This window comes from Neoarius graeffei, chromosome 16 (genome assembly GCF_027579695.1).
Source record: "Neoarius graeffei isolate fNeoGra1 chromosome 16, fNeoGra1.pri, whole genome shotgun sequence".
In the NCBI taxonomy this organism is placed as follows: domain Eukaryota; kingdom Metazoa; phylum Chordata; class Actinopteri; order Siluriformes; family Ariidae; genus Neoarius; species Neoarius graeffei.
In genome coordinates this window covers 54,861,895-54,884,301 of record NC_083584.1, presented here as the reverse complement: position 1 = coordinate 54,884,301, position 22,407 = coordinate 54,861,895, and the positions used below count along the sequence as shown (strand labels likewise).

General features: G+C 41.1%; 1 protein-coding gene across 1 annotated transcript in view; it reads left to right on the top strand.

Annotated features, from left to right (window-relative positions):
• Positions 1–20,490, top strand: part of aste1b (asteroid homolog 1b) — a 24,041-nt gene extending 3,551 nt beyond the window's left edge. The window contains exons 2-5 of the mRNA XM_060943196.1: positions 7,960–9,345; positions 9,452–9,665; positions 9,846–10,038; positions 17,790–20,490. Of these exons, the coding sequence (XP_060799179.1) occupies positions 7,990–9,345; positions 9,452–9,665; positions 9,846–10,038; positions 17,790–18,114 (2,088 nt within the window). The 5' untranslated portion in view covers positions 7,960–7,989 and the 3' untranslated portion in view covers positions 18,115–20,490. The remainder of the gene's footprint in view (positions 1–7,959; positions 9,346–9,451; positions 9,666–9,845; positions 10,039–17,789) is intronic.
• Positions 20,491–22,407: the final 1,917 nt, after the last annotated feature.

Here is a 22,407-nt window from a genome sequence, read left to right as displayed (position 1 = left end):
CAGTTATACTTTGTGACTATAGGACACGGTCATAGAAGTGAGTTATTTATAATCACGCTATCTGTCATCACCCAAATGAGGATGAGTTCCCTTTTGAGTCTGGTTCCTTTCGAGGTTTCTGTCGTCTGAGGGAGTTTTTCCTTGCCACCGTGGCCACAGGCTTCCTCATTGGGGATAGATTCAGGATAAAATTAGCTCATGTTTCAAGTCTTTCATTTTCTCTAAAGCTGCTTTGCGACAATGTCTGTTATTAAAAGCGCTATACATATAAACTTGACTTATGTGAGGTAGGTCAAGTATGATTGACAGGTGTGTTTATGACTGGTGTCTGTGTCCAAGGTATTTGTCGGGCGTTTCAAGTATGGTGCACTCGGTTTATTGCAGGTATGTTAAGTATGTTTATCACCGGTGTGTTTGTCAGGTGTGTTTGTGTGTCTTGGATCCCACCCGACTTCCAGTGTGGTGCACACTCTGTAAACCTGAAAGCCCACAGTGAAATAACATTCACTTCCGCATGGCTCTGTTTGTTTAACACGTGTTTTTTTTTTTTAATAAAGTCCCCTTCCTTGTCTTGTTGTTGCTTAGTTTCCTGTTGTGTCATCACCTGTACGCTTCCATTTTCCCCTCTTGATTACATGCTTATTTTAACCCTGGTTCCTGTTTCTTTGTCTTATGTTAATGTTAATCTCAGGTCCATGACTGATTCTAGTCTTGTTCATGCTTTTTCTCTCAATTCTTGTTTGTTTTATACCTCGGTTTTGTTTGTTATCCCCCGGATGACTTTTGGGCAATTCCATGTAAATGTCAACCTCACCATGCAAAAATAAAGCAACATGTAATACATCAAAACCACTCCCAGAGATCTCACCTAGGCCTGTATTTTACAGATGTGAATAAGTTGAACCAATTTGTAACCAACCTAATGTGTCACTGTCAGTCTTTCTTTCTTATAATGTAAAACCCAAGCTAAAATCAACTTTGATCATGTACAATTCTATATTATTGCCACAAGCCACAGAAATGTATGCAAAAATCCACAAAACAGCAAAACAATAGCCATCCTAAATATTATTTAAGAACTTTGATAGTTTTAGCTAGGGCTGTCACGATTACCGGTGTACACGGTTACCGCACTAAAATATTTTGACGGTGACCATAACCTTCTGAGTGTCAAAACCGCGATAACTTCCATTTTCGCGAGACTTTGAACTTTCGTGCGAGTTTTCCCACCGACGCCACTCAAGTTCACTCACTCACTGTCCGAAGTTCAAGCATGGCGGAAGGAGGAGACTGTGGTGGTCATTAGGGTTGGGCGGTATCCAAATTTTGATACCTTTAAACTGTCTCTGTGTTTTCCCGGGGTATACGGTATTACCGAGAAAAAAAATATTTTGTTTCGGCCTACTGTGTAACGTGCGCCTATACCGGCGGACCTTGTCCAGACCTGCGCCTATGCCTCAAATGTACTATTTAAAAGCAGCATAGCGAATTATGTGCATTGTGGTATGGATTAAGCAGCAAAGCGAATTTTGTGCATTGATGAATGGATTAAGAGATATTTCAAAGCATCACGCAACTCTTCCTTCATCTTGAAAATAGCATTCAACTGTCGTTTACACGTCTGCGTTGAAACGCCATTTGCAGCACTATTTCACCTACTCCATCAAAAAAAAGTACACGATGAGCAGGATCATACCCTTTCAAGCATGGGAAATAAAAAAAAGAAAAAGAATCAACCAACACCCAAGTCCGTTTAGACTGCGCGATAAACCATATTCTTCAGCGCAAATGAGGCGAACCTAATTCAAATGCGCGGTAGCTGCACAAGGCAAAATCATACGGGCCCACGTCATGCCATGGCGGGGAAATTAATAATCAAATGGCCTTACCTTGCTTAAAACGTTGTCTTGATCACATAACTCCTTACAATTATTCCACTTAAATCCATACGGTTTAACACACCCAACAAAGATAGCAAGCGCATTGCTAATTCCCACCAGAAACCTAACAGTTTACGCTACGATGTTTTCTTCCGTTTCTTCAGTAGATGACATTTCAAACGTTTATTACCCACATCCCAAATGTCATACGTTATATTATTTTACCTTGTTGTTACTCATGTAACCTACTCAAAACAACTCATTGGAGAGATCTCGTGGAAGTGGAGTACCCCAGGCTATGGTGTGCCTTAGGGGACATATTAGATTTTTTTCGATTTTGCGCGGTCATTTACATTATTGCTGGCTCTTCCTTTTCGTTTGGTTTGAAACCAAAATACTGCCACACTGCCGATGTTGTATTTTTTTTTTTTGCCACTAACTCGTTATCTTGACTTGCCATCTTTCAACCGCGGTCTCAGTCTCTTGCGAAGCTTTCTGTCAGACTCCAAATGTCACGCAGGGTTGCCATGGTAACGACATAAACAACCCTGCACGCGATGAGAACTTCTTTAGGAAATTGATAGAATTAGTGAAAATACGATCACAGTTATTCGGGATGATCTTCAATTTATTATTTTATATTATGACCTCATGTACTCCATACTTATTTAGATATTATATATATTTTTTTAAATGACGGTAATGAGACCGATACCGTTGGTACTTTTGGATACCTCGGGATACCTTCTTACCGTAATACCGCCCAACCCTAGTGGTCATCAAGATGAAGACATCTATCCGCCTTCCAAGCGGATAAAATCGGAAGTGTGGAAATATTTTGGATATTTCAAAAATTCGGAGGGACAACTTGTTGATGACGGTGCTCCTGCATGTAGAGTGTGCAGAAAAGAGGTGTCAGCGAAAGGCAGCAATACATCAAATCTAATGACTCATCTGCGAGACCATCATCAGCATCTGTACAGCAAGTGCAAGGTAGGTTAACGTGTATGTTTTAGCTGAAATGCGCAAAGTAACTTTTGACGAGGGAAGATGAAACAATTATTTCCGACTGTCAATAATGTTAGACCTTGATGATAATCTTTATTGTCGAAAGACGGCCACTGCTAGCAGTTTTAAAATGCATCTAGCACTAGCTGTGGTTAGCGCTATTCTGAGGTAAACATCACCATTCTAAGCTAAGTTACACAGCTAAACTTTCATTCGCCACAAGACGGTGAAAATGGATCAGTGAAACACACGAAGTAACGTATGACTTCGGGTCGAGGGAAAATACAACAGTTGTATCCAACTGTCAATAATGTTAAACTTTGATAATGATCTTTATTGCGAAGTGCGCCCACTGCTAGCATTTTAAAATGTGTCTAGCTGTGGTCAGGATCCACTTGTCCACAGTCCAAACTTGAAAACCTGAACCACGCCCACTCAACCTGAGCCACGCCCACTCAAATAACCGTGATAATACCGTACACCGCGATAATTTTGGTCACAATAACCGTCATGTTAAATTTTCATACCGTGACACCCCTAGTTTTAGCTGATATTTAGAGAGTTTTTCAAAGGGTTATGGTGGTTAAATTGCTGATTTTCTAAACATATGCCATGTCTATTTCAGACGCGTCACATCCGTAACGGAATTTCGTCACATCCATAACGCTGACTTTTCCTTCCGAAACTCTGCATGAAGTACAAAATATTTTAAACAAAGATTTTTTAATATTCACCTTGGACCCCTCTATCAAATGGATATCTCCATTTCAACATTAGGTTTACAATTTCACAGAGTTTGATAAAAATGTACAGTCACCCAAGAAAAGTGATACTTTTTCTGTCACATCCATAACGCATCTTTTATTGGCGTTTTCTGGCATGCCCTAGATGTACTATGGGAATTGTTCTTGTTCTATCACTTCTCCAGTATGGTACAGCCTTAAAATATGCAACACCTGTTTAAATACTGGGAGACAATAAAACATGCACTGGGTCATTTGTTGCCATTTTGAGTTCAAGTGTCACGTCCATAACGCTGGAATTGCTCTTTTACATCTTTGATTTGTGTGGTGGCTACCTTCCAATGACATTCTTTGAGTGGGACAATGTTTGCAGTAAGGCATCAGAGTGTTACATCCCTGCTCGTCGATTCACTGTTAACCGGATATAGAAATGGGTTCCGTCTGTCTGTCCACCCATCCGGTCATGTTTTTGTTTCCGGGCCATATCTTTAAGACTACTGAAGATATCCTCATGAAACATTGTATACGTATCAAGCAACATGCGAACTGGTGCCTTTTGCTATTTTGGATTTTTGAAAAAAAAAAAATCAAATTTTTACATAGAAAATAGATTTTGACTTAGTTTCTAAGAGCAATGTTCGTTCCTGGAGCATATATCCAAAACTATTCATGATACGGATTTGAAACTTGGTATACATGTTAACAAGGTTTTGTAGATGTGCCTTTTCATACTAAGAAATTTAAAATTGTCATGTTTCCATGGAAACAATTTCAGACTTGGTCTCTCAGGTTAGTCTTAGGGGTAGGTTTTGTTTCCGGAGCAGAACTTGAAAACTATGAGTGGTACGGTCTTGAAAGTTGGTATATGTGTTGATTAAGTAATGTGCCGTATATGTGCTTTTTGATACTAAGAAATGTGAGAAATTTTAACTTTTAGCTCACCTGGACCAAAGGCCCGGTGGGTTTATGCCATGGGCTGCCGAGGTCAGTGTAAAGAGGTAGGGTTGGTTTCCTGCAGCAGAACTTGGAAAAACGTGACACATAATATCTTGAAACTTGGTATATAGTTGGTATATAGGGCGGGGGATATAGATGACTCTGTCTTCTTGTTAAAGTTTTGATTTGAGCATGCATCTGCTTCCATGCTTCCTTTAAAATGCAAGACACAAGTGAGAACACAAGTCCTCTACTACGGTTGCATTGGATCCAGAACCTAGTTGGAGTGCTCTCCCTGCTCGAGACTGCTGCAGCTAGAGCAGGAGCAGTGGTTCTGGGGTACTCAATGCCTTGTCATGCTTGTATTTGATTCCATCAAGTTTTCACAGAATGACTGGCTCATGTACAGCGTCTTGCAAAAGTATTCATCCCCCTTGGTGCTTGTCCTGTTTTGTTGCATTACAAGATGGAATTAATGGATTTTTGGGGGTTAGCACCATTTGATTTACACAACATGCTTACCATTTTAAAGGTGAAAATTGTTGTTTTACTGTGACACAAAAGATTAAAAAATAAAAAAAAACAAATCTGGAGTGTGCATATATCTTCACCCCCTTTCATATGAAACCCCTAAATAAAAGCTGGCCCAACCAATTCACTTCATAAGTCACATAATTAGTTGATTTTTGACTGTACACAGGTGAATCTTAGACCCCGTCCACACGTAGCCGGGTATCTGCTAAATCGAAGATATTTTTCTACGTTTTGGCCTGTCATCCACATGAAAACACATCAAAAACGAATATGTTAAAAAACTCCGGGCAAAGTGAAGATTTTTGAAAACTCCGTGTATGCCTTTTCGTGTGGACAGAGATAACCGGAGATTTGCGTTTTAGAATGTCACAATCTGCGCCAAAAAAATGACAACAAATCTGCCCTGACGTCAAACGTGCGACCTTTGTTTACTGCAGAAGCCAGATTAAGCATGGACTTAAGCTAGCCGCACACCACGGCGATCCACGCGGTACCGAACCGACCCATTTCAGAGCCGACTCCCGACAGGGCACGCACATATCCCCCGACTGTTGACGAGTGCAGTCGCGATTGAAGCGACACGTGACAACTTAATAGCTTTGTGATTGGCTATTGGATATAGTTACTGTTAAATCCAACACTTGAAGATGCTACAGGCTGAATTACAAATGACACAACATGGAATATGTAGCGCACTATCTAGGCTGCATGAGCTATTATTCCCAACCTTAAATAGTGCACTTATATAGGGGAGTTAAAGCGATTTGGAATTCAGCCACACAACTTGAGCAGAGTGGCTTTCCAGCCCACTGTGTCTATGGATAAAGCTTCAGTCTATGGAATTACAGTATATACCTGCATTAGGTGCTACCAACACGTATTTCTCGCGCTAGAAATTGTGTTTAATGATGTCACGTGTTATATGCGAAAGATATGATTGGTTATTGCTAGCGACTCTCGCCGATCAGTCTGGCTCCCGATTAGTTTTTCGAATCGGCTGTGAGATGAGTCGGTACCATCGAAAACTAGTCTTTACGCCTGACTCGCGACTTCAGTTGGCTCGGTACGCTGAAAATCGGCGTAGTGTGCGGCTAGCTAAAGAGTAATGGATCGGAGTAGTGCCTTGAAAGTGTTAATTATTGTGCAGGTGCTATTTACATCTTTAATTTTAGAAGCCCAACTACTGCTCCAAGAGCACAGGCGATGTGATTTGGGGAAATAATGCCATCTACAGGTTGGGAATGCTTATGAATGTGATTGAAAACGCAGATGTTCGGTTATGTGTGGAAGGGATTTTTTTCGAAGACGAGGTGGTGTGGATAAAACATTTTTATAAACGGAGGGGGGGAAATGTTCGGTTTTAAAAATACCCGGCTACGTGTGTACATGGCATTAGTGTCACATGTCTGTATAAATCAACCTGTTCTGGAAGGACCCTGATTCTGCAACACTACTAAGCAAGCAACATGAAAACCAAGGAGCCTCCAAACAGGTCAGAGACACAGTTGTGGGGAAATATAGATCAGGGTTGGGTTATAAAAAATATCCCAAACTTTGACTATCCCAAGGAGCACCATTAAATCCATCATAGCAAAATGGAAAGAATATTGCACCACTACAAACCTGACAAGAAAAGGCCACCCACCAAAACTCACAGACCGGGCAAGGAGGGCATTAATCAGAGATGCAACAAAGACACCAAAGATGACACTGAAGGAGCTGCAAAGATCCACAGCGGAGATGGGAGTATCTGTCCATAGGATTACTTTAAACCATACACTGCACAGAGTGGGGCTTTATGGAAGAGTGGCCAGAAAAGTCATTGCTTAAGAAAACATGTTTGGAGTTTGCCCAAAAGTATGTGGCAGGAAGATTCTGTAGTCAAATGAGACTAAAATTGAACTTTTGTTGCCATCATGGGAAATGCCATGCGTGGTGCAAACCCATCATCCTGAGAACACCATTCCTACAGTGAAGCATGGTGGTGGCAGCATCATGCTGTGGGGATATTTTTCATCTGCAGGGCCAGGAAAGCTAGTCAGGACTGAATGAGTCTATGCCCATGCTGATGGCAGAGTCCATGCCCATGTTTATGCCTGAGTCTCAATCCCTGCTCAAATTTGAGCCCATGCCAGAGTTCATGCCTAAATCCATGCACATGCTTATGTCCATGCCTGAGTTTACACCCATGATGCTACCCAGGAATCCAGTTCTCTGTATCCTGCTTTGCTTAATACTATACCTGCCTCAGGAACCCTGGTGGACATTTTATTTTGAGGGACAGGTCCACCAGTGTTTTTGCGGCTTCAGCGCTCCTGGGGGAGGGGTTCTTTCATGGGTTCTCCCTCCCCGGCTTCCAGCATGATGCGCTCTCTGAAAACCTGCATTGGGATGATGTGCAATTCCCCATGGCTGTGTTTGTTTCTGTTAGCATGCATGTTTGTTTTGTGCTTTTGTTCGTCTCCTCCCTTGTCTTGTTGTTGGTTAGTTTCCTATTGTGTCATTATCACCTGCACCTGTTTCTGTTTCCCCCTCTGCTTACCTGCTTATTTCAAACCCGGTTTATATTAGTTTCTTTGTCTTGTGTTAATGTTACTCTCAGTTCCATGTCCATGACTGATTCTGGTCCTGTTCATGCTTTTATTCTTGTTTCTTGTTTGTTTTGTCTGTTTTAGCTATGCCTCAGTTTTGTTTATTAAAGTTTTGATCTGTGCATGCTTCCATGCCTTCTTTAAAACACAAAATTATGATTGGTGTTTGTCAGGTGTATCAAGTCTGGTGTACTCCGTATTCAGTGGACATTTTTGCAAAAGCAATTTAGCCACAATTTGCTGATTTAACTGTTTCGATTGTTACAGGCCCTTCTCCATTATAGTACATTCACCACAATGGGAGTCCATGGCCTGACAAGTTATGTAGAAGGAAACCGACAGTTCTTCACTGATCTAAAGCTGAGAAACACCCATCTTGTGATTGACGGCTGCAGCCTGTATTTTCGTCTGTACTTTACCACTGGCTTGGACCAGATAAGGGGAGGAGACTACGATGCATTTGCTAAAGTGGTGCAGCGTTTTTTTGCCGCACTGTCTTCATGCGACGTGAGTCCATTCGTGGTTTTAGATGGTGGAATGGATGAGACAGATAAGAAGTTCAAAACTCTGCAGGAGCGAGCTCAGAGTAAAATACATGAAGCCCATTCTCTGTCCCGAGGGTTCCATGGCAGCGTTCTGCCCCTGCTTACACGTGAAGTCTTCAGACAGGTCCTCTGTGAGCTTGGTGTGCCCTTTGCGCAGTGTTTTTCTGAAGCTGACTTTGAGATTGCCTCTCTTGCACATCAGTGGCGATGTCCAGTCCTGACCAACGACAGTGACTTTTACATCTTTGATTTGTGTGGTGGCTACCTTCCAATGACATTCTTTGAGTGGGACAATGTTTGCAGTAAGGCATCAGAGTGTTACATCCCTGCTCGTCGATTCACTGTTAACCGCTTTTGCTCGCACTTCAACCACATGAACAAGCAGCTGCTGCCACTGTTTGCTGTCATCACTGGTAATGACTATACACATGCAAAAACCACAGACATGTTCTTCAGCCGGGTGGAATTACCAACAGTACCAAGACGGAGGGGAAGTCCGTCTAGCCCCCGGATTGAAGGCTTTTTGCACTGGCTGTCAGCATTTACCAACCCTTTGGCTGCATTGGAGGAAGTGTTGGAGATCATGGGAGGCAGGCAGAAAAGCAGCCTCCGAAAGCAACTCACAGCAGGGATTCAAGACTATCAGCTTCCACCTACCAGCAGTCTGGCCCAGTTCTTCTCAAACAGTCAACTACAAACATATAATGTCCTGAAGCTTCCAGCAGCATTGACGTCGCAACCAGAGTGGCTCTTGAAGCGGATCACATCAGGCAGTCTGCCCCCTCTGGTGTTGAATGTTTTGGTGCTCCGGAGAGCCCTTTTGATAGTTCAGGTAGAGAATAGTCGTCTGCCTAGTAGTCATGAAGCCTCACTGAACATTCGCAAGACAATCTATGGCTTACTCTTACTCAAGAACACTATGCAGTGTAATGCTGGTCGTGGACAGAGGGGTAGAGGAAGGGGGGGGCTGCCTGAACAGGCTCAGAGTTTGAGTGCCCCATGTTTTGTGGAGGAGTATGACAGGCTTGAGCTCAATCTCAGGAGAACCACAGTGGAGGCTCAGCTACCCACACATCACCCACAGCTGAGTCTGAACACTTTAAACCAGGTAAGCTAAGATTACAACGGTCATGTTATTAAATGTTTTCAAGAAAACTGAGGCACTAGTAGGTCTGCGTCATCACTTTAAAAATCTTCTCCATATTCTTGCGTAGGTGGCCATATCTGTGAGACGCAAGGTGTTGTTCGGAACTCTGAGGGTGATGGAGCATGTGCTGCAGTTCGTAGAGCCACATCTCCACCTTCCTGTGTGTGTGACACATTTTTGGATGCATTCCTCCACACCAAAGCCCAGCCAATCTCTGCTCCAGTGTGTGTTGCTAGGGCTAGTGTATGGTGAACTCTGCAGACGTAAGGCCATATTTGGAGGTAAGGAGAGCCACTTGTGTGTAGATTTTGATTCATTGAGACCTGAGCGTGCATGATGTCTTTTCTTTTTGTAGTGTTAAACATCTAGTGGTACTGTCTTCACGATGTCTTTATTTTAGAAGCATTAAAATGTCATTTTGGTACATTTTGTAAGATTTCTGCATCTTCTTACCTCTATAGATCAACTGCATGCGTGTGCTTCTACTGCCACTGTCTGCCAGAACTTAGACCAACTGAGAATGAACTCCGCTCAAAGGAGGGGTGTAGACTTGGGCGTGGCTCATTCTCTTAGCCAGTGGCAGTCTTGTATGTGGGCTGGGATTTACCTGAACCAGCTGTTGTGTTTCCCACTCCCTGAGCCTCAGTCTGCCTGGTACTGTATATTCTTAAGCTTTTTGAATTTATCACCATCACCTACAGACAGGGGACAACTTACAGGACCATTTTAGCAAAATGAATAAATTGCTTTGTATTGAACTGAAGTTTAGCGTACTCTGGTTCTGGAGCTCTCTGAGAACAGAAGCTCTCCTGAGCAGGAAAATTCACACTAGTAAATCTCTCAAAACTACACTAAAAGAGCAGTCTCTTTCCATCCATCCATCTTCTATCCCACTTATCCATTGCAAGTCACGGAGGAGCTGGAGCCAATCCCAGCTGACTTCAGGTGAGCGGAGAGGTACACCCTGGACAGGTCACCAGTCTATTACAAGTCTAAAACGGAGAGACAGACAGATGGAGAGACAGACAGACATGCACACCTATGGGCAATCTAGAGTAGTCAGTTAGCACCCGGAGGAAACCCAAACAAGCATGGTTTCAAACCAGGAACCTACTTGTTGTGCTGTGACAGTGCTAACCACTGCACCACCTGCAGTCTGTTTCTCCCAAATAAAACAAGGGATAATCTACAAACCCCATTTCCAGAAAAGTTGGTATATTTTCCAAAAATTCACATGAACCTTTATTTAACTGACAGAAGTAAAAAGAAAATATTTTCAATAGTTTTACTGACCAACTTAATTGTTTTGTAAATGAAGTTAGAATTTGATGCCTGCCACACACTCAAAGTTGAGACAGAGGCATTATTACCATTGTATTACTTCACCTTTCCTTGAATAACACTTTTTAATCATGTGCGATCTGAGGATACTAATTATTGCAGTTGGAATTTTTGTCCATTCTTGCTTGATACAAGACTTCAGCTGCTCAACAGTCCATGGTCTCGTCTTCATGATGCACCATGCATTCTCAGTAGGAGACAGATTTGGAATGGCAGCAGGCCAGTCAAGCACACGCACTCTGTATCTACAGTTAGGTCCATATATATTTGGACACTGACACACATTTTGTTTTTTTACCTGTTTACTGAAACATATTCAAGTTATAGTTATATAATGGATATGGACATAACGTCCAGACTTTCAGCTTTCATTTGAGGGTATCCACATTAAAATTGGATGAAGGGTTTAAGAGTTTCAGCTCCTTAACATGTGCCACCCTGTTTTTAAAGGGACCAAAAGTAATTGGACAATTGACTCAAAGGCTATTTCATGGGCAGGTGTGGGCAATTCCTTTGTTATGTCATTCTCAATTAAGCAGATAAAAGGCCTGGAGTTGATTTGAGGTGTGGCGCTTGCATTTGGAAGATTTTGCTGTGAAGAAAACATGCGGTCAAAGGAGCTCTCCATGCAGGTGAAACAAGCCATCCTTAAGCTGCGAAAACAGAAAAAACCCATCCGAGAAATTGCTACAATATTAGGAGTGGCAAAATCTACAGTTTGGTACATCCTGAGAAAGAAAGAAAGCACTGGTGAACTCATCAATGCAAAAAGACCTGGATGCCCACAGAAGACAACAGTGGTGGATGATCGCAGAATAATTTCCATGGTGAAGAGAAACCCCTTCACAACAGCCAATCAAGTGAACAACACTCTCCAGGAGGTAGGCATATCAATATCCAAATCTACCATAAAGAGAAGACTGCATGAAAGTAAATACAGAGGGTTCATGGCACGCCACTCATAAGCCTCAAGAATAAAAAGGCTAGATTGGACTTTGCTAAAAAAACATCTAAAAAAGCCAGCACAGTTCTGGAAGAACATTCTTTGGACAGATGAAACCAAGATCAACCTCTACCAGAATGATGGAAAGAAAAAAGTATGGCGAAGGTGTGGCACAGCTCATGAAGCATACCACATCATCTGTAAAACACGGCAGAGGCAGTGTGATGGCTTGGGCATGCATGGCTGCCAGTGGCACTGGGTCACTAGTGTTTATTGATGTGACACAGGACAGAAGCAGCCGGATGAATTCTGAGGTATTCAGAGACGTACTGTGTGCTCAAATCCAGCCAAATGCAGCCAAACTGATTGGTCGGCGTTTCATAATACAGATGGACAATGACCCAAAACATAAAGCCAAAGGAACCCAGGAGTTTATTAAAGCAAAGAAGTGGAATATTCTTGAATGGCCAAGTCAGTCACCTGATCTCAACCCAATTGAGCATGCATTTCATTTGTTAAAGACTAAACTTCAGACAGAAAGGCCCACAAACAAACAGCAACTGAAAACCGCTGCAGTAAAGGCCTGGCAGAGCATTAAAAAGGAGGAAACACAGCGTCTGGTGATGTCCATGAGTTCAAGGCTTCAGGCAGTCATTGCCAACAAAGGGTTTTCAACCAAGTATTAGAAATGAACATTTTATTTACAATTATTTAATTTGTCCAATTACTTTTGAGCCCCTGAAATGAAGGGATTGTGTTTAAAAAATGCTTTAGTTCCTCACATTTTTATGGAATCATTTTGTTCAACCCACTGAATTAAAGCTGAAAGTCTGAAGTTCAACTGCATCTGAATTGTTTTGTTCAAAATTCATTGTGGTAATGTACAGAACCAAAATTAGAAAAATGTTGTCTCTGTCCAAATATTTATGGGCCTAACTGTACAAAGACACGCTGTTGTAGCCCGTGCAGAATGAGACCTGGCACTGTCTTGCTGAAATAAGTATGGACTTCCCAGGAAGAGACATTGCCTTGATGAACATGCAGGGCTCGACATTAACGGTAGTCCGACTATCTGGGACAACCAAATGTTTGGTCCAGAAAAGTCAAATCCATATCTGCCTGCCTGATGGGACGAGTTGAATATTTGTTGAAAATCACCATTTTTATAGTAATTATTCAAGAGTTACATCAAAGTTCCAACAAAACCAGGTCAATCACCTCGATCCGGCCATATTATTGTTTATGAAATTCCAGGGAAGCCGAGTACAGGAGGTGCGTGTGTAAAAATAACTGTCGTAATATTTAGTTATAGATATCAGACTTTGAATTCATCAAAATTGGAGAAACGGCGATCAAATACCTCAATAAAATAAATATCTGTGGTGAATCTTCATTCGGGCAGTCATTGTATTTTTCTTTTGTATGGGACACGTTAACCATCATAACCGTCGTAAAATATTTCACAGCAATTTTATGACCGTGCCAAGCTCACGGTTTTTCATTCACAGTGCGATTCTGTCACCTTTATCATGTCCAACTTGTTTTCTTTCAGTTTCATTTCTTTAAATTAATTTATACTTCAAGTTTTACTGGATTAATTAGGATTTAACTTTATTTACTCCAGAAGCTTTGAATTTCAGGGAGTCTAACTCTTAAAACTGCAGATCAGGTAATGGGTTAAAACAGCACACACAAACACACACCATAATGGGGCATTGGGTCGTTTTTGTTTATTGTTAAAGTTTGAGTTTTATTGAAAAATTATAAATCATTAAGGCACAGTAATTATCATAACTATACCTGCTTTTTGATAAACTTCGTTAATTACTTTCCTTTCATTGAACTAGTAAATACATAGTAATAGAAATGTTATGGTCAGGACAAGTGAAAAATTTTACTGCTTGTCCGACTGGATGAGTGGATTAAAGAGTTAATGTTGAGTTCTGAAATGTCTCTCTCGAAAATTCCAATATATCAATGATACCTTCACACACACATGCAACTCACCCATGCCGTGGGCACTGATGCCCCCCATAGCATCACAGATGCTGGCTTTTGAACCTTTCTCTGATGATAAACTGGATGGTCGTGTTCACCTTTTGGCACTGAGAAGTCAACATCTGGTTTTCCTGAAAACAAGTTGAAATGTGGACTCCTCTGACCACAGCACACATTTCCACCATCTTTTTCAGTCCATCTGAGGTGAGTTTGAGCCCAGAGAAATTGGTGCCGTTTCTGCATAGAATTGATAAATGGCTTCCTCCTTGTGTAATATACAACCCCGATTCCAAAAAAGTTGGGACAAAGTACAAATTGTAAATAAAAACAGAATGCAATGATGTGGAAATTTCAAAATTCCATATTTTATTCAGAATAGAACATAGATGACACATCAAATGTTTAAACTGAGAAAATGTATCATTTAAAGAGAAAAATTAGGTGATTTTTAAATTTCATGACAACAACACATCTCAAAAAAGTTGGGACAAGGCCATGTTTACCACTGTGAGACATCCCCTTTTCTCTTTACAACAGTCTGTAAACGTCTGGGGACTGAGGAGACAAGTTGCTCAAGTTTAGGGATAGGAATGTTAACCCATTCTTGTCTAATGTAGGATTCTAGTTGCTCAACTGTCTTGGGTCTTTTTTGTCGTATCTTCCGTTTTATGATGCGCCAAATGTTTTCTATGGGTGAAAGATCTGGACTGCAGGCTGGCCAGTTCAGTACCCGGACCCTTCTTCTACGCAGCCATGATGCTGTAATTGATGCAGTATGTGGTTTGGCATTGTCATGTTGGAAAATGCAAGGTCTTCCCTGAAAGAGACGTCGTCTGGATGGGAGCATATGTTGCTCTAGAACCTGGATATACCTTTCAGCATTGATGGTGTCTTTCCAGATGTGTAAGCTGCCCATGCCACACGCACTAATGCAACCCCATACCATCAGAGATGCAGGCTTCTGAACTGAGCGCTGATAACAACTTGGGTCGTCCTTCTCCTCTTTAGTCCAAATGACACGGCGTCCCTTATTTCCATAAAGAACTTCAAATTTTGATTCGTCTGACCACAGAACAGTTTTCCACTTTGCCACAGTCCATTTTAAATGAGCCTTGGCCCAGAGAAGACGTCTGCGCTTCTGGATCATGTTTAGATACGGCTTCTTCTTTGAACTATAGAGTTTTAGCTGGCAACAGCGGATGGCACGGCGAATTGTGTTCACAGATAATGTTCTCTGGAAATATTCCTGAGCCCATTTTGTGATTTCCAATACAGAAGCATGCCTGTATGTGATGCAGTGCCGTCTAAGGGCCTGAAGATCACGGGCACCCAGTATGGTTTTCCGGCCTTGACCCTTACGCACAGAGATTCTTCCAGATTCTCTGAATCTTTTGATGAGATTATGCACTGTAGATGATGAAATGTTCAAACTCTTTGCAATTTTACACTGTCGAACTCCTTTCTGATATTGCTCCACTATTTGTCGGAGCAGAATTAGGGGGATTGGTGATCCTCTTCCCATCTTTACTTCTGAGAGCCACTGCCACTCCAAGATGCTCTTTTTATACCCAGTCATGTTAATGACCTATTGCCAATTGACCTAATGAGTTGCAATTTGGTCCTCCAGCTGTTCCTTTTTTGTACTTTTAACTTTTCCAGCCTCTTATTGCCCCTGTCCCAACTTTTTTGAGATGTGTTGCTGTCATGAAATTTCAAACGAGCCAATATTTGGCATGAAATTTCAAAATGTCTCACTTTTGACATTTGATATGTTGTTTATGTTCTATTGTGAATACAATATCAGTTTTTGAGATTTGTAAATTATTGCATTCTGTTTTTATTTACAATTTGTACGTTGTCTCCAACTTTTTTGGAATCGGGATTGTAGTTTCAGGTTGCATTTCTGGATGCAGCAGTGGACTGTGTTAAGTGACGAGGTTTTCCAAAGTTTTCCTGAGCCCACGTGGCTATATTTGTCACATCAGCATGACGGTTTCTCAGGAAGTGCCACCTGAGGGCTCGAATGTCACGTACATTCAACAGTGGTTTCCGATCTTGTCCTTTACGTTCCAAGATGTCTCTGAATTCCCTGAATCTTTTCACTGTATTATTGTAGATTTTGAAAAACCCTAAAACCTCTGCCATCATGCACTGAGAGATTTTCTTTTTGAATTGATGAACAATTTTCTCATGAATTTTGGCACAAAATGGTAAGCCACGCCCCATCCTTGCTTGCAAAGACTGAGCCTTTGGTGCTGTTCCTTTTATACCCAATCATATCACTGTGGCAGTTCATAGGAATGGGCGGAGCACAGAAGACGGCAGGACAGAGCTCAGGTTGGCAAACCTTTTTATTTTTAACACTTTTCAGTGGTCTCTCATTAATCAAACACAGACACGCGTGCACACAACCGGCGTCTGGTTCGGGGGAGAGCTCCCTCTGCTCTCGCTCTCTCTCCTTAAATAGGGCGCGGTCACTGGGGAAGACACACAAACACACATTAATTAAAATCAGGTGCAGTGATTCTGCCACTTACCTTCCCTGGCTCCGCCCTCCGGTCACAGACCGATGCTTGACCACGCCCCCGCTGCCACAGTCACCAATTAACATGCTTATTGTGGAATCTTCCAAAATGGTGTTACTTGAATATCCTATAAACTTTTCAGTCTTATTTTGCGTCTGTCCCAATTTTTTATTTATTTTTTTTGAGTGTGTTGCAGGCATCAAATTCTAACTGCGTTCATGTTTACAAAATACAATTAAGTTGGTCAGTAAAGCTATTAAAAATATTTTCTTTGAACTCCTATCAGTTAAATAAAGGCTCACGTAAATTAACAACTCGCAGATTTTTGTTTTTATTGCATTTTGGAAAATATCCCAACTTTTCTAGAAATGAGGTTAGCAACTGACATGTTAATCTTGAATCTGATCCGCGCAGATTAGAAAACCGATTTATAAAAGGATTATTCTGAATGTGTTACTGCAGAATCACTTAAAAATGCGTGATCCAACTGAGATTTTGTGATGGCTGCAGTTCTTGACTGCACAGCTGTAATATTACACCTCCTCCAATCTCCTTGTATCTGAAATGCTGGAAATGCTCATCCTATCTTTTTTTAGGCAAACAGTTAAGGACAAATCGTTTACTGCAATATTTTATAGTGGAAAATCGCATTTGGGGAAAAATCAACATCGTACAAGCCTAGTTCGGATAGAATCTAAACATTTATGACTGTCTCACTCGTTTCCTTAATCTCATCTCATCATCTCTAGCCGCTTTATCCTTCTACAGGGTCGCAGGCAAGCTGGAGCCTATCCCAGCTGACTACGGGCGAAAGGCGGGGTACACCCTGGACAAGTCGCCAGGTCATCACAGGGCTGACACATAGACACAGACAACCATTCACACTCACATTCACACCTACGGTCAATTTAGAGTCACCAGTTAACCTAACCTGCATGCCTTTGGACTGTGGGGGAAACCGGAGCACCCGGAGGAAACCCACGCGGACACGGGGAGAACATGCAAACTCCGCACAGAAAGGCCCTCGCCGGCCACGGGGCTCGAACCCGGACCTTCTTGCTGTGAGGCGACAGCGCTAACCACTACACCACCGTGCCGCCCGTTTCCTTAATCTCTAGGGATAAAACATAGTGTATTAGTAAGGTGTTTGACTGCTTGTTTGAGGAGTTTGGAGTTCGCTCGATGGCTTGACATGATCCTTATTGCAGTTAAAGTGTCATCATGGTTTGGAAAGTGAGATTAATATAAGTGAAACCACACTGATACTTGAGGATCATTTGTCAATGTTCAAAAAAAAAATCACAAATATATTCAACAGCATTGCACACCTCACTTTATTTTTTTATGCAGTATTAATAAAATGATGACTGCAAAGGCCATAAAATATAATTTACGTCTTTTTCATACTCTCCAAATTCTTGAGTAAGCTCTTCTGCCTTGTGGATGAGGACATCGTCCTGGAATGTGATGTTCTATCAGGATAAGAATGCTTCATCATAGGATCGAGCTGATCAGGCAGAATAACTTTGCTGCATCTCTCTCTCTCTCTCTCTCTCTCTCTCTCTCTCTCTCTCTCTCTCTCTCTCTCTCTCTCTCAGGCTGTTCAGTGGAACTTTGCTGCATGGATTAGAGGCTGTACTGAGAGGAGGTCATCAGGCCGAGTCTTTGCTGGCTGGTGCCCCTGTTGCACTGCAGCTCTACTGCACCCTGCTTGGGGCCATACAGGGTTTTGTTTTCCAGAACCAGGCTGCCCAGCACATTGCCCCATTTCAAGCAGCAGGAACCAGAGGGCAGGGTAGACGACAGCGTGGTACTGGTGGTAAAAGGAGGCACCACAGACGTCGAGGGGGAGCGTCTGCTGCTAGTGATTTGAGTAACAGGTTTGGTATGCTCACCTGTGAGGATGAGTCAGATGAGGACTGAAAATCAGGAAGGAAGAAGTTAAACGGGCGGTGTAATGAAAGTACAGTGAGGGGAAATAATTATTCAGACACTTGTTTTTGTTGTTTAATATACCGCTGGTGTAAACAAACATATTAGATATGTTTTATATTGTAGATAGATACGTTTTTTAAAAACATTGATATGGGGGGGAGTATTCAGACACTATAAAATTACAATTCTAGCAGTTGTTCATTACACCGAAACCGTTACTTAACTTATAGTGGGCTGTCAGTCAGGCTGCACGTTACCATGGCAACACATAACACTCTATCCAGCTATGGCTTCTTCAGAAGCTATTTTCATTGTTGGAGCAAAAATAAACAAAATATTTGGCCGTGTTCTGTCTAAAATGTGAGCGACTCGAGATTAAATTGCCATTTATAGAACCGATGTATAAAAGCAACATCACACTTGTGCTGTTGTACACGAGTGACACTGAATATCAGCAGAGTTGTGATTACCTGTGGGTACCTGTGGGCTTGTGCCTATGGCCAAGTCACACTCGTGCTGATATTCACTACAGCACTCTTGATCTTGAGATCTTGCTTAAATATATATACACATTGCTATAGCCAAAAGTATGTGGACACTTAATCATCACACCCATATATGTGCCCACTGTAAAAGTATGGGTATTAACACAGATTTATTCCCCTTTACCGTTATAATAAGCGCCAATCTTCTCTTCTGCAAAGGCTTTCCACTAGATTTTGGGGCGTGGCTATGGGGATTCAGCAATAAGAGCATTAGTGAGATCAGTTGGGATGTTGAGGCTCCAGTTCATCCCAAAGGTGTTCAGTGGGGTTGAGTTCAGTCAGGGCTCTGTGCAGGACACTCGAGTTCTTCAGTCCAACCTTTACACACTACGTCTTCATGGAGCTCGCTTTGTGTACAGCACCATCGTCATGCTGCAACAGGTTTGGGCCTCTTGGTTCCAGTGAAGGCAAACTGTAATGCTAGTGTATAATATAAAGACATTCTATACAATTGTGTGATTGAAACTTTGTAGTAACAGTTTGGAGAAGAACCACATAATATAGGAGTGTGATGGTCAGGGGTGCGTGTACTTTTGGCTGTAGAAGGTAATTCAAGAGGCCTTGCATTGACTTGACCTTACTTTGAAATTGTGACTTCATCAGTGCAACTGTAACATTTTCAGGAATTGAAGATGGACCAAAATTGAACCACAACACTGTAAAAAGGTTAATGTCTTAAAGCTGTAACCACAACAGCAGCTTTTATACGTGTGATCCTGAAGTGGATATATGCACAGGAAGTATATTAAAATGATAAAAACAAACATATCTGAATACTTACTTACCAAGCTGTGCCACCGCTATTGCATGATGTGACAGCAGACATGTAGTGGATCAACAATTTTTTTTTTTTTTTTTTTCAATGAACAAACATTGTGCAGGAGCTTTAAATCCCTCAGGTTCCAGTTAGATGATTTAAAAAAATGAAGTTCTGTCTGTAAACCTCCCCTTTATCTATCCAAGTGGAAAATGACAGACGACTAGGAGAGAAGCAGAAGAAAATAAGGGACATAAAAGTGTCTGAATGAATTAATTCCAGCAATTCTATTCAGACGTATCGATTATATATCGGAGAAAAGGTCCATATTTTTATTCATTCTTATCATTTCATTTGGCCGCTGTGCCTTTGCTTTGTTCTTACAGAGCCGGTGCTTGTGTGCTTTTTAAAAGGAAACTCGAATAAAAGAACCACCACAGGAACTAAAGTAATCTCATCATGATGCTTTATAAAGTGCATGAATATTTTTAAAAGCTTTTTAAACTTTTTTTTTTTAACTCTACGGTTATACCAACTCTTGAATTTAGTCAGCTTGCGTATAATGAAATAACTTGTTTGCTGATCTTGTTATCAAGTAAGATCCAGGAGGAGGCACTAATGACATGGATCATAGCATTGTTCATGATGCTGTTTACTCTTCAAATGTTGTGCAGATATTGTGCTAATCATTCCTGTTGTATAAGTGTCACTGAAAAAACGGAAGTTTGAGAAACCTGACCAACAAGACACCATGGCCTGTTTGGTTTGTGTGTAGTTTCAGTGTAATGATGATGTGGATCACAGCATGTTGTTTGTTTAATATGAAACCAGTGGGAAGTTTTTAGCTGCCAGTCTATATGTGATGGCAGTTGAGACTGTTGTTTGTTTGTTTGTTTGTTTGTTTGTTTGTTTGTTTGTTTGTAACACAGTGCCTCTGTACTGTATCCCAAAACTATAATGTCTGAAGTATCTATGAATTGGCAGCTGTCTTTTAATTCCATGTGTGTTAGTAATTTGCAAGAACAACAAATTTAAATAATTGGCGTTTGATAAATGTTTCTTCATTAGAACAATATCTGTTAATGTTCATAAAATAATAACTTTATGTGAATCATGAAATGATTTTTCATTAAACTTGAACAGCAAACAAATCACATTTCGTATTTGTGTTTTCAGCTTGTTATTCATTCATGCAGATCACAGGCAGTTTACAGAATGTTGTAGCAAAGTCGATATCACGTGGTTCTTTAATATTTTATTGAATTAACTTGAATTAGAAGAGGTATCCATACACTTCTGCTGATGTAATGTAGCTCAGTGGTCACTCTAGCACAGTGGTTCTCCTGGAGGAATTCATTAATTTATTTAAAATCATGTTGCCCACCGTTACCAAACTTATTATACAACCCCAAATCCGAAAAAGTTGGGACGGTATAGAAAATGCAAATTAATAAATGAAAGCAGTTATTTCTAAATTTACTTTGACCTGTATTTCATTGCAGACAGAATGAACCCAGGATAGTTCATGTTTTGTTGGTCAACTTCATTTCATTTGTGAATATACATCCATTCCTGTGTTTCAGGTCTACAGTACATTCCAAAAAAAAGTTGGGATGGGGCAATTTAGCGCTAGTAATGAGGTAAAATAATGATGTGATTTGAAACAGGTGATGTCAATAGGTGACCGTAATCATGATTTGGTACAAAATCAGTATCCAGGAAAGGCCTAGTCTTTGAGGAGCAAAAATGGACCGAGGGTCTCCAGTTTGTCAACAAATGTGTGAGAAAATTATTGAAATGTTTAAAAACAATGTTTCACAAAGAAAGATAGGAACCCTTTACGGTGTGTAATATTATTAAATGATTCAAGGAATCTGGAGGAATTTCAGTGCAAAAAGGGCAAGGGCACAAGCCTAATCTGAACACCCATGATCTCCGATCCCTCAGACGGCACTGCATCGAGAACGGTCATTCATCTATAGCTGATATAACCACATGGGCTCGGGATTACTTTGGAAAACCTTGGTCAAGCACTACAATACAGAGCTGCATCTAGAAATCCCAGTTAAAACTTTTTACTGTGCAAAAAAGAAGCCTGACGTTAACTGTGTCCAGAAGCGTTGTCAACTTCTCTGGGCTCGGAGGCATCTGGGATGGACCATCACACAATGAAAATATGTTTTGTGTTCAGACAAATCAGTATTCCAGGTCTTTTTTGGAAGAAATGGACACCGTGTGCTCTGGACCAAAGACAAAAAGGAACATCCAGACTGTTACCAGCAACAAGTCCAGAAGCCAGGGTGTGTCATGGTATGGGGTTGTGTCAGTGCCCTTGGCAAAGGTAACTTGCACTTCTGTGATGGAGCATTAATGCAGAAAAGTACACCGAGATTTTGGAGCATCATAAGCTGCCTTCAAGACGACAGCCAGGGAGATTTCAACAAGACAATGCAATACCACATTCTGCACACATTACAAAGGCAGGGCTGTGGAAGAAAAGGGTGCTGTACCCTCTGTCCCCAATAGAGAATGTGTGGAGAATTTAGAAACGAAAGATATGACAATGACGACCCCGTACTGTTGCACACCTTAAAACCTGTTTGCAGGAAGAATGGGACAAAAATAACACCTGAAACACTTCATCACTTGGTGTCTTGAGTCAATAAACATCATCTAAGTGTTTGTGAGAAACAATGGAAGCATTATAAAGTGGTAAATGCTTTGCTGTCCCAACATATATTTTAAATGTGTTGCAAGAATCAAAATTGAAACGTTTATTTAAAAAAAAAAATTCATGAGGTACACCATCAAATAATGTGCTGTTGTATTGTTTTGAGTACAATACATGTCAAAGATTATTTACAAATTTAAAAAAATTCAATTTCAACACACTGTACAAACTTTTTCTGATTTGGGGTTGTATATACAAATAAGCCTATATGTAACGTAGACTTGAACCTGTTGTGTTCAGTTGACAGG